The sequence below is a fragment of the Anabas testudineus genome, chromosome 17 (assembly GCF_900324465.2).
Source record: "Anabas testudineus chromosome 17, fAnaTes1.2, whole genome shotgun sequence".
Lineage (NCBI taxonomy): Eukaryota > Metazoa > Chordata > Actinopteri > Anabantiformes > Anabantidae > Anabas > Anabas testudineus.
In genome coordinates, this window is record NC_046626.1 from 286636 (window position 1) to 298723 (window position 12088).

The 12088-nt window shown below is 39.5% G+C and overlaps 1 protein-coding gene across 2 annotated transcripts; it reads right to left on the reverse strand.

Moving 5' to 3' along the window:
* Positions 1 to 7556, reverse strand: trnau1apb (tRNA selenocysteine 1 associated protein 1b). Of its 2 annotated transcripts, none has more exons than XM_026374550.1 (9): positions 7385 to 7556; positions 6387 to 6484; positions 4784 to 4883; positions 3923 to 3975; positions 3336 to 3464; positions 2771 to 2887; positions 2041 to 2347; positions 1857 to 1899; positions 1 to 581 (listed from the first exon to the last, which is right to left on the reverse strand). In XM_026374550.1, the coding sequence occupies exons 1-9, from the start codon at positions 7418 to 7420 to the stop codon at positions 445 to 447; spliced, it is 1020 nt and encodes a 339-aa protein (XP_026230335.1). In that variant the 5' UTR covers positions 7421 to 7556; the 3' UTR covers positions 1 to 444. The 2 variants fall into 2 exon arrangements, with proteins under 2 accessions (XP_026230335.1, XP_026230334.1); XM_026374549.1 differs by having other exon boundaries at positions 1857 to 1902.
* Positions 7557 to 12088: the final 4532 nt, after the last annotated feature.

Consider the following 12088-nt stretch of genomic DNA (forward strand, 5'->3'; position numbering starts at 1 on the left):
GGGCCATATTTAATCTTCTGCTGGTGCGACCACTTCAACATGGTCCAAAAAAAACACACACAAAAAAAAAGAGCGTCGTTTGGCTATCTGTGACAACCATCAGTGGTGAAGCACAGACACACAACATTCACTACTGTGTCAACCAACAGAGTTCATACTATGCAGTATCGACTACACGGTACCGTTACTGATTATTGACCAACTTTCTGTAAATTACCAACATGGTAAACATTAAAATCAAGTCAATGTTCATACTTTCAGCATTTAAATAGTAACTGATACTTCTGTTTGTAGCACCAGACTCTAGTCAGATGTAGATAAAGTACTGGGACAGTGGGCTGAAGTGGCCTTTAAGGTGCCAATGTAGCTTTAGATCATGGAAAATTATGACAAGGATGAAAAATTAAATAGTCAGCGGTTAGGGAGGGATCAGAAGACAACGTATCAAGAGAGAGATGGGATGGGGGAGTCAACAGAGTCCAGGGGTTCCCAGTGACAGTTCATCATGGCGTCGTAGAGCTCCTCACTGCGCTGCATAAAAGCTTTATTCCACTGGTCCACGTCACATTCAGGGATGGGCTCTGTAAAATATTCACAAGCCATGACTTAAAAACCATAAGGCATTAAGGCAATAACCAATTTCAGAACCCAAACTAACTCCAGAATATAGCCACAACTTCGCTCTTTGCTCCCCCTGTCCCATTTCTACAACTACATCATATTCCTCCTTTGCAAAGCAATCATTAGCTGTTAGCTGAAAAGTGATGGTGCCTTTGTACAGCAGCACTGCAGTGACATAAGCTGCTTTCAGACCTTGAACGTTTCCAGACATTGTCAGAAGGAGTTGCATGTGATAAATGCAAATGTGAATCAAACAGCCTGGAGGGTAACCGCACTTGATCCCAATGGGAGAATGCATGCACCAACATAACGCTGCCCAATGTCTGGAGCCGATTCTCCTTACATGTAGTTTAGGTAATGTGAAGTGAGTACTTGTGACCTATGGCTCAGAGTTATACCAATGTCTAATGTTTCTAGGGGATGTGATTTGTTGAATTTGTCTGTTTTGGTGAAGAGATGGCAGTAATAAAAGCTTGAAATTTTGCACGACAACTCGTGTGGCTGCACTGATCTTAGAACTTTCTTCTATGTTAGTTTGAAATTAAAACTCATTCGGGGGTCTGTGTAACCCAGAAACATGAAGAGGACTAGAACAGCTGAGAGACATCGTCCCATTTACACTTAATTTATTAGAAACAATTGCAAAATATTCATTTATACAGCTTTAACAAGTTATATCTGTAAGGTGTTACCCACTCCAATTCCTGAAGCTAGGCATAATTTGTAATAACATTTAAAATGGAGGGAGAAAAGTACTCCAGTAAAGTATTGTTCCTTAGCTTTGTTTGGAAGAAGGCTTGCTTCTAACTAAAGACAGACAACAAACAGTGACAAAGAAAAACAGAGTGACTTCATTAAACCTTGAGCTGATTTCACATAAACTCTAGAATATAGACAATGTCAGGACAATGAAGTCTGGACATTGCGCACTACATGTGTGAAAGCACAGCTTCTCACAGAGGGAACCTGTCAGCTGTCAAACATGACATTAATTTGGATTTTAGTATGTGTTCTGATTTTAAGTATGAGTGACATTAACCAACGGACAGTTATACAACTGTAACTCTGAGACACATGTTTTTTGAATGCTGTGATTGAGTGATACCGGTTAATCCACAAACAATCTTTGCCAGGTACTGACAGCAGTGTTGTGTCCTACTGTTTTCCCACTTGCCTAAAGAGCACGGACCCAACAAGAGTGTCATCCAGTAATAGCGTTTTTCACTAGCCTTTACCTTCAACATTATCTTCCTCTACACCGTCTGTCTCTTCATGACTCTGCTGGGGAAGACGAAACAGATTCAGTCAGTGCTTCTACATGTACAGAGCAACCAGGTTGCCCTTAGCTTTGCTGTTGCTTTACTTTCTCAAGCAGACAAACATATTTCTGGCAACAGATGTGAAAATTCTTTCCCTCACCTCTACAGCTCCAGACATGTCGGTGGACATTGGTGGCATACCCATGGGAGGAGGTGGCATCATGTGGCCTGGTGGGGGGTACCCATAGGGCCCATAATTATAGTTGTAGCCCGAGTTGTATCCGCTGTTATAGCCGCTGTTGTAACCACTGTTATTGTAGCCACCGTACTGGTCATAGCTCCCCCACTGAGAGTAGTAACCTCCCTGACCACCGCCTCCGTGGCCGCCGTAGTAACTTGACTGAGACGGGTTGTAGCTGCTGTGGTAATTCTGGCCCTGGCTCCCATGGTAGTTACTCATCTTCTGGCTGCAAATAAGAAATAAAAACGCGTATGTGTAACGGATATTTAACTACAGTTTCCTTTTTTCATCAACACTTGCAACATGCTGCATACATACAGGCATAAACGGAGAGCTAGCTGGGGCAAGGGACAGAACCAAAACAAACCAAAACACACACTTACTGGTGCAAAATGTTTAAGACTGATACTGACACATGGATATAAAATGTGTGACAAATATATATGACGCACTGGTGAAAAACCATCATCTCTTTTTCCTTTGCTTTGTCAAATTGCTTTGTCTGACACTTTCTAACTTCTCTCATTTGGCAAAGATACACCAGGCCTTGGATACACATACCTAGCAAAATGTATTCATTGTTGGTTTTGTTTTATTTCTGGGATTACAGAAATATGAAATGACCCACATCTGTGTTTCAGCGTCTTACCTCTTTGCTACAGCAATACTGAGTCTGAGTGGCTTTCCCCCGAGCATCGTTCCCTGGCACTCCTCAATCGCTTTCTTCTGCTCACTCTCCTCCCCAAACTTGACAAAGCCATAGCCTCTGCAAGTCAAACAACAGTTACACCTACCCTCCACACCAGCACATACTACACTTGGCATTAAATAGCCACGTATAATGAGAAACAGAATATAATGGGTATTATTATGGTAGAACTGAAACTTGTTGTTTTACTTTTAACATGAGGTAGCATCACTTGAATTGTGAGTTGCTCTTGCTTAGCCTATATGGGGAAAACAATAGTTTTAGCATAAGACCGCAAGAAAACATTCCTTCAGCCTTTGTTGGAAAATAGTTGATGCACTGGTGGTCAACGTCCATAACACTGCTATGCAAATAATCACAATACTCAATATTCAAAACAGAGTATTACACACCACACCACAGAAATTATTATAAACAATAAGTAGTTTAAGAAATCAACTGATGTTAACAACAATGACATTTCTCAAGCCACATCGTCTGGTGTCTGGTTTAGAAGAGGGCATACCTAGAGTATCCGTACTGGTCGGTGACGACTTTGGCTCCTTTGCAGGAAGGGTACTTCTTAAAAACTTGGTGCAGCTGGAAGTCGTCCACTTCAGAGGCCAAGTCGCCTACAAACACTGAAAACTCTGGCCTGAGAGAAGGAAAGACTTGGATCAAAGACAGTCTTTGATTAATACACATTTGCTGCTGCCAGGATTTAAAGAGTGCTGGGTTTCTGGGGAATTTCACCATATTCAGACAAGGTACTGAATGTCTCACTGTCAAGTTTTATGTAATAGTGAGGTTAGAAAAGCTTTGTTCAGTTCATGGAGTTTTGCCCTTCATGATTAAAATAATAGGATCAGACAAATCAGCCACCATGATGTTAGAAATAAACTAAAGTTATAGTGGGAACTATTCTCCACACATGCTCTATCATTTCAAACTACATGGTTGTGAATGAAGTAAACTAAATTTGTTAAACTGCCTTTACAGCTCAACCAATGTTGTATCAAGACCTGATACAACACAAAAAGACATGCATCAGTTTAAACTTAAATGTAGACTTAAACAATAAGATGCAAAAGGTACATTTCAATCACAGCTTACCCTGCCTCTGGCCGTTTACCATAGGTGGCATAGTTTAGCTTAAACTTCCGGGGCTGCACATGGGAAGAGAACACAAACACACATTAAGCAAACCTCAAACAGCAAAGATGTACTATAGCTCTAATATTGCTGCAAATAGAGAGTGGAGTTATTATGGTTGTTGTTAATTTGGTTTACATACCTCCACCACCCAGACCAGCCATTAGCCCATTCCTCAGTTAGTTCCTACCAGAGACTCTATTCACCAGCTTCAAACAAAGTACATTCATGTACAAGCAGCCCCTCAGCCGTAGGTAAAGGCTGGTGGACAGGGGAGTCCAATAGCTTGGCCAGCTCACAGGGCCAACAACATTTCAAATTCAGTAGCAAGAAGCTATAGCTCACATTTAACACACACCTACAGACTTAAAACAATGTCAAGCTGGAACGATTTCTTTTAGTTTTAACATCACCAAACTGTCAAGTAGACGTGTTGTCATTGCAACCCATACACAACATTGTTTCACTCAATTGTATCTGTAAATGGTATTTACTGGTATTCAATACAGGTTCTTAGTAAATGTGGTTTGAATTGACAGAGAAAGCACAATAATTGAAGAGAGAGCAACACAAACAGGACACTGAATAGATCTGGCTCATTTAACCACTGTGTCCTAATGTGTTTGTCATATCAATGGAAGACCAAGACTAGTTGAGCTCCACTTTCTACAGCCAAATCAACAATTGTATAGTACTCAATAGCAAACGTCAGTGGAGAAAAAGATTTATGAAATTGTAAACAGCATGTAAATTATTGTAGTATGATATACATCTTGTGGTAAAATTGCATTTATGATAAAGTATTTGCACCAAAGAACTAACCGGGTTTGATCCAGGAACAAGTTTTCCATTGAGTCTCTGGACACAGCGGTCAACACTTGCTTCATCTGCCAGTTCCACAAAGCAGTATCCCGCTGAGCCACTGCACAAGAGGACAGAAATGTTAGGACAGATACAGGGAAAAAAACATGTTCTATAGGCTACATAACAGCATTTGCAATAACAGTGAATAAGCAACAGATGAAAATATAACAAACCACAGCCCAGCTACAGGCTTTAGTCTAGACCCGGAGTAGGACACTATGTCTTAACTTGTCAACAATTTGTCAAAAAATTGTTACTACACAAATATCTACTTTGCCCAACAACACAATCACATTCCCGTATTCAGGCTATTTGTTACTTGACATTCACACACTAAAAGAGACTAATGTGTATATGCAGATGCACTAATCAATCAATTCAATTCAATTCAATTCAATTTGTATAGCGCTTTTAACAATTGACATTGTCGCAAAGCAGCTTTACACAAGCAAAGAAACTATGGAAGTTTACATGAACAGTGAATGTGTATGAATCATAATAATCAGATTGTCCCTGATGAGCAAGCCGAGGGCGACAGTGGCAAGAAAAACTCCCTGAGAAGGGACAGAACAGGAAGAAACCTTGAGAGGAACCAGACTCAATAGGGAGCCCATCCTCATATGGGTTATTACATGCTATGTGTTAGGCAGCAGGCAGTTCAGTATAACAGTGTCTTTAAGTTAATATCAGCCAGTTTTTAATCAGTGGGATAGCAGAATTGGCTGGTTTTAAGCTCGACTAGCCATGACTCGTCACCGGCCGATCAGAGATATCATATTTTGTGCTGGTCAATTGTTTACACACAACGGTTCATGCTGCACACAGTTACTGCCCAGTTCCACTGGAACCAGCTGTGAGGCATGTCAGCTCAAACATGTTCACTGGAGCAGATCACTGGCTCTCTAGTCAATGTTTGAGATTCCATCAAATGCGCCATAGCAAATCTGAAACGCGGCTCTACACAGCCACAGCCACAGCCACAGCCACAGCCAGCCACACACACACACACACACACACACACAAAAAACATGTAGTCGGCATGGACGTTCTGTACAGAATCTGTTGATCCTGTTTACATCTGGAAAAAGTACAAATGCCTCTCATTTTTATTTGAATGTTTGTAAAGACAAGAAAGGTTTGCCCCAAAACCTGGAGCACTTTTGAGATTTCTTTGAGTGATAAAATATGTAAAATACAGAGGTTACTTAGTAGTCAAATTCTTCACTAAAGAAAAGTTACCAAAATGTTTGTGTATGGTGTTGATTATAGTTCTTAGAAGGTTATTCAGAAAACACTATTTAAAAAAAAGTCTATCTGCCATCACAATTCAGCAATCAGTGCAACTCAAACAATTAGTTTATCATTCACTGGACTTGTGATTCAACAACTTTATAACTCAACACAATAGTGAGGTGGCACATGCAAAAGTTGCCCATTGTTGTTTACAGTGGGCCAAAACTCTCTAGCTTCATTTTTATATTAAAAAATATTGTACATAATGCAACAGTTGTCTTCAAACCTTTAGGTGGCTGTAAAGCATGCGGTGTGGTAAATAACCTACCCTGTTATCCTGTGAGTAATGATCTTGACTCCAAATGGTGATTCTCCCATAGCACTGAAGGCCTGCTTGATGAAGTTTTCATCCATGTATGGGTCCAACTAAATACACATGTAAAGAAGTTGAACATACATCACATTCCCCTAAACCAAACCCAAATGTTCACAATACTAAAACAAGCTTTCTGCAGAAACCTAAAATGTTCAGGCCTTGTTAAGTTTCAATTGAATTTCTCAGAATGTTCTCATCAGCATTGATTTTAATTTCTTCTGTTGATAAATTGACCATTTAGGTGGCAGCAACAAAGCCAAATGTTTGGGGTTACACACCAGTGAAACTCGGCTTTTAAAAAAGAAAACATCTGTCGATTCATTTCATATCTGAGTTATAAACTGCAAACTAAGTAAAGAACTCAAAAATCTTCGTGTGGAACAAAGCCAGCAGCTGATTAAACCAATTTACGGTACATACTGACAGCAGCTTCATCAATAATAACACAAAGTTCACTAGTTGATTCTAGCTCGCAGATTATCCGCGGGTACTCACAAGACAATACTTAGTATTAATCAAATATTAGCCAACAACTAACGCTACCCTCAAACCTACAGCTGTCCATTAACAGCACGTATGTCACACTCTGCCGCCAGAAGCCCCAGCTTCACGTTTCTTGAATAGTGAAGCTGTGTTTTATATATGAACTCTAGTTGAAGGACTTGAATGATTCGAATCACGTTGCTCACGTTAGCTACCGCTTGCTACAAGTCGAGTTTAGCTATGTGACGTTAATAGACGTATTTTCGCGACTCGTTATAGCACAAAATGTAACATTGACGTTTTAGAAAGATGCAGCATCAGGCTTTATCTAGAAAGCACACCTTAGTCAAATCTTTTACAACATTAAGCACGTATCCGAGCTAACTTTAACCACGCTAACAACCTAGCAACCAGTACGTGAGGCTAGCTAAGCAAACGTCTGACACTGAAACACACTTTAAACATACATCACCCATCCACAGGCTCGTCTGTCTGTTAAACATCTTCAATTTTGGAACAGTTGACACCGTAAAGGGATTTGTTGATATTTTATGGGGGTGTTCAAAAAACGTAATTTTGCAACGTTGAAAGTTCTCCTAGCTTTCACACATTCATTTGTCGTTCTTCTTCCGATGTCAGCTACTTCCGGTAGGTAGCTTTTCCGGTATTTTTTTTTCTTTTTCAAATTAAAAGTCGCTCCTCCATTTCCATTTATCCATTTATTCATTTATCAGACACGTTTATTCAAAGCGACTTACAAGTGAGGAACAAGGCAAGCAAACAAAATCTAAGTCAAGAAGAAACAACATCAAAGCAAAGTGCTGTTAAAGAAGTGTTTCTGTTTCAAGAGATGTGAGAACGGAAGAGTAGAGTTTTTTTTTTTAAGTGCAAAGGAAGATGAGGAAGAGTTCTGTCTTCAGCAGTGTTTTAAATATTAAAGTGAGGTGGCTGAGTTCTGCAGCTCATTCCACCATCGTGGGATCACTGAGCTGAACAGTTTTTACTTGGTGTCGACTGTGTGGTGCTGGTACCACCAGACGATGTTCACTGGTTGAGCGCAGTGGACGGGAGAGGATGTAGACCTGAATGATTGAACTGAGATAAGATGGAGCTGTGGAGTTGACCACTCTGTAGGCAAGAGACAGAGCTTTGAACCTGATCCTTGCAGCCACAGGAACCCAGTGCAAAGATCTGAAGAGCGGTGTGACATGAGACCTTTTTGGTTGATTGAAAATGAGGCGTGCTGCTGCATTTTGGATCATCTGGAGGGGTTTGGTCGCTCCTGAAACCGTAAACGCCATAATTAGAAAACGACTTCTTTCTTTTTTATTATTGGATTGTTAGTTTTTCCTTCAATGCCTAAAACTAAATTATATATTGATATGGATATAAATGTTTAATTTTCCCGTGTTTGGCAGTAGTAGGTAATTACTAATGTAATCAGTCCTTCAGTGTAACTATAAAGATGTAACAGTGCATTCGAAGGTTCATTTTTAAAGTCTCTTGGTTCCTCATATTGTAAGCCTATTTACCTTTTTTTAATGATCATCATCAGTCAATTACCCAGGTGTGTCCCAACATTTAATTGTAATATTCTACCTAAGGCAACATGTATGCATGCAGCACGCTGCAAAAGATTTCTGTTGTGCAGAGTGCACGAAGCAGTGACAAACTGGACAGGTGCAATGCCTAAAATGTAGTACTCCGTGTGTAGTGAGGTTTATCGTCTCTTGGTGGCCCTGCAAGAGACTCCTAAAAGTTTTGTGTAAAATAGGTATGTAACCAGACTGTAAGTCTGGCTTAAAACAGGTGCACAAGGAACAGTACAATATTTTACTTGTATTAATTCCTTTTCTTTAGTTAAAAAAACACAGAATTATTAAAAAAGCAGAATAAGTAAGTGATAGAACCAGGTTAAAATATGCAGAGGAAAAAAAGATTACAATAAGGAAATAATACATGATGTGATTATTTGATAAAAGAGGTACATGCAGTTTGAGCCCCTAAGTATTAGACCGAGTTGCCTGGTAAAAAAAAAGACTCAGAGTACAGAATGACATCAAGATGTGTCTTCCAGTAGTTCCAGCACAGATTCTGTTTCAGATTCTTATACAAGTATAACTGATCCACTAACGGATATATGTATTACTGTTAAATTGATGCTGTAAAGCAGCAGCATTTAATTCCTGTCTCTCAACCACACTTCTAATAGCCCTTTCTGCCTGCAGTCTTGGGTTCCTAAATTGTCCATTTACATACTAAGATTGTTGGCCCTTGGTATCTTAGCAGTCACACTTGAAGGTGCTTCTTAAAGTGCAGTAAGAGGGGATGCTAAAAGATAACACAAACACCATAATAAAGAAGAGTACCCCACACATTTCTGAATTAATCATGTCCCAGGTAATAAGGACAGCAGTTTAAACCGGGCACAGACCATGAGACAGAAAGAGAAAATGAGGGATGTTCTGCTAATTATACTGATATTTCTCATGTTCTATGCTTTCTGTATTACATGCATGTGCAGATATCTATGCATCTGTCCAGCAAGGAATTCAGGTTATATGGCTGTACTCACCTCTTCCAAGTTTGTGTGGTTTCTTCTTCTCAACTGATGCAATTATGGACAAAATCAGTCCTAATTCTTATTACCACACCAGAAGGGTCTATTTTAAAAAATATACAATGACACCAAGGAGCCACAGGAGTGCAGCAAACACCAAAAAATGTGCTGTAGTTTCTAGGCTCCCATCTTGTGTCACATGTGATCATTAATCGACGAGTATACACGATAAAGTGTATTGAGATTACTTCAGTTGTGTTTTGGCTCTATACAAATAAAATTTAATTTAATTGTGAAGTAGTGTTTCACTTTTTGCCACTTGCTACACACACTCAACTAGGTTGCTCTTCTACCACTATTCCTTTGTTCACTTTCCTTCCCTTGCTCCCCAACACCCACACCCCACTGAAGACAAATCCAGGCCACCAAGCTCAGTATTTAAGAACTTCTCTTCCCTTGACACACTGCCAGATTATCTTTGAAGGACACAGTGACTTTATGTTCTTGTGCATGTTTTCCTGTAACTCCATGCCTCAGCACACCAAAGACTCTGCTTCTTTTCTGTATTGTAAGTCAGTGTTTGACTGTGGTCTTGTTCTGTGTGTTGGTTTGCAATGCCTTGCCATGGTTTTTTGATTTTGCTCATATTTATTCATGCCCACATTGTGACTGGCTTTGGCTTTAGGTTCACTTATATTGATAATTTTCCGGTTTTAAATTATTTTAGTTGACTTCTCTCTGACCAGGAAAGGCTGGCTCTGTGCAGGGGATTTAGCATAGTTGGGGGAACAAGAGCATAACATAACGAGGAAAAGCTGACCCCAAATGTTTGTGTTAACTTCTGCTCAAATTAAACACCAATTTGATAAAGTGCTAGCTGAACATCATCATATACATCATGGTATTTATGATACTTATGATGATGCCATTTCTTCATAAAGATTGAAATAGAGTTGAAATGCTGAAGCAGAAGCAGAATTTGGCAGCAGTACACATTCCTCCACAGACACAAATGTTTTATGCATTATATGTACCTGTAGATTGTAAACCATTTAATATAAATGGTTTACAAATATCACTTGAAAAATGTACGTTTTATTACGTTTTTATCTGAAAAAAAAAAAAGCAGCTCTCATATTTACTGGTATTTTACATGCCAGTGTAAACTGTACTGTATGGGCTGTACTGGAGTCAATTTTTGGTCACTAATAAAGGTTTTGCAGGTGTTGCTTTGTGCAGACAGCCGTTTGGTGAGCATAATGTGCAAGTGCAAGTTCACCTCTAATCTTGTAGTATGATGCAAGTACATTAATTGCTCATTTAATAGAGAAAAGCTAACACATTTCAGTTTGTACACATAAAATTGACAGTTCGGGGAAAAAAGATAAAGCACAGTGAAAGTTAGTCACTGAGAGAGACCTCACCTCTGAAAAACAAAAGATCCTAATTCTTAATCAAAACATATATGTAATGTGTGCAGATCAGTGGGCAACATGGATTCCAGCACGACCAATTCCTTTTGTGATCAGTAGCACTGTCCATATCTGGTTGTCACACAAGCAAGTGCTAATTTTGTGTTTGGGAGACAAAAGCCTTTCAGAGCAATGCTGGTGTGTTCTTGGACAGGAAGGATTTTACCCATGTTAATGACATGACCCAGGAATAATAGTGATGGTTTTCTGGTATTTGTTACATACACTGAGTACTGGTCCAGCCTCTTTTTGGCTTGGTTATGTTATGGTCATGTTGTGTTAAGCAGAGGTTTTGTGGTGATAAGATCATCCAAATAGCTTTGAATTCCAGTAGGTGGGTGACAGATTTTTTATACATCTTGTATAGTAGTTTATTTGGTATGTGACATGCGAGTCTTGTTATGTGCTAGTTGTACTTCACATACTGAATATCACTAGTTTCAATGAACAATAAAGACTGGCAAAAAGGCAAAGTTTCTTTGGCCGCAGGGTAAGTATTTGCTTTCCCTAACACTAGAGTTGGTTGCATGTTCATTTAACAGGTCACAGATTATTTCATTGGTTTTGTCATTAAGTACACATTAAGTACACGTGGTCCCGGTAGAAGACCACGTCATTTCTCCGGCCTGTTCCACAACAATGTTTGACAACAGCAACAGTGTGTATATCAGTTACCCTGTTGTGCAGATGTACATTTTCACTAGCAGCCAGAGTAATGTCAGCAATCAGCCTTAGCAGCTGTCCTGATTCTTGCACACTGTTCTGTATCATCAGCTAATTACACCAGTATCAGTAGACTGTATTAATTATTGAGTTTAACAAAGTTTAAACTGAAAACCCTTTGATTAATAGTAGTAAGTAAGAACACCTATTGACATTATATGCCCTAACACCAACCACCACAGCTATGTGCCTAACCTGCAACTTTGACCTGATTCTAACCTTAGTTCTGAAACAAAGTCTAAACCCTAAACAACCTTTGTAGTGGTACAAGAATGTGAGAACTATCCTCACTTTGTCCAAATGACCTCACGTCAGTCTTATAAAATTCAAACCACTCATAACTTGGCACAAATCAGTTCTCACTCTGCTGGACATACAAGAGCACCATGTACTGCACACACTACTCACAACTGAAA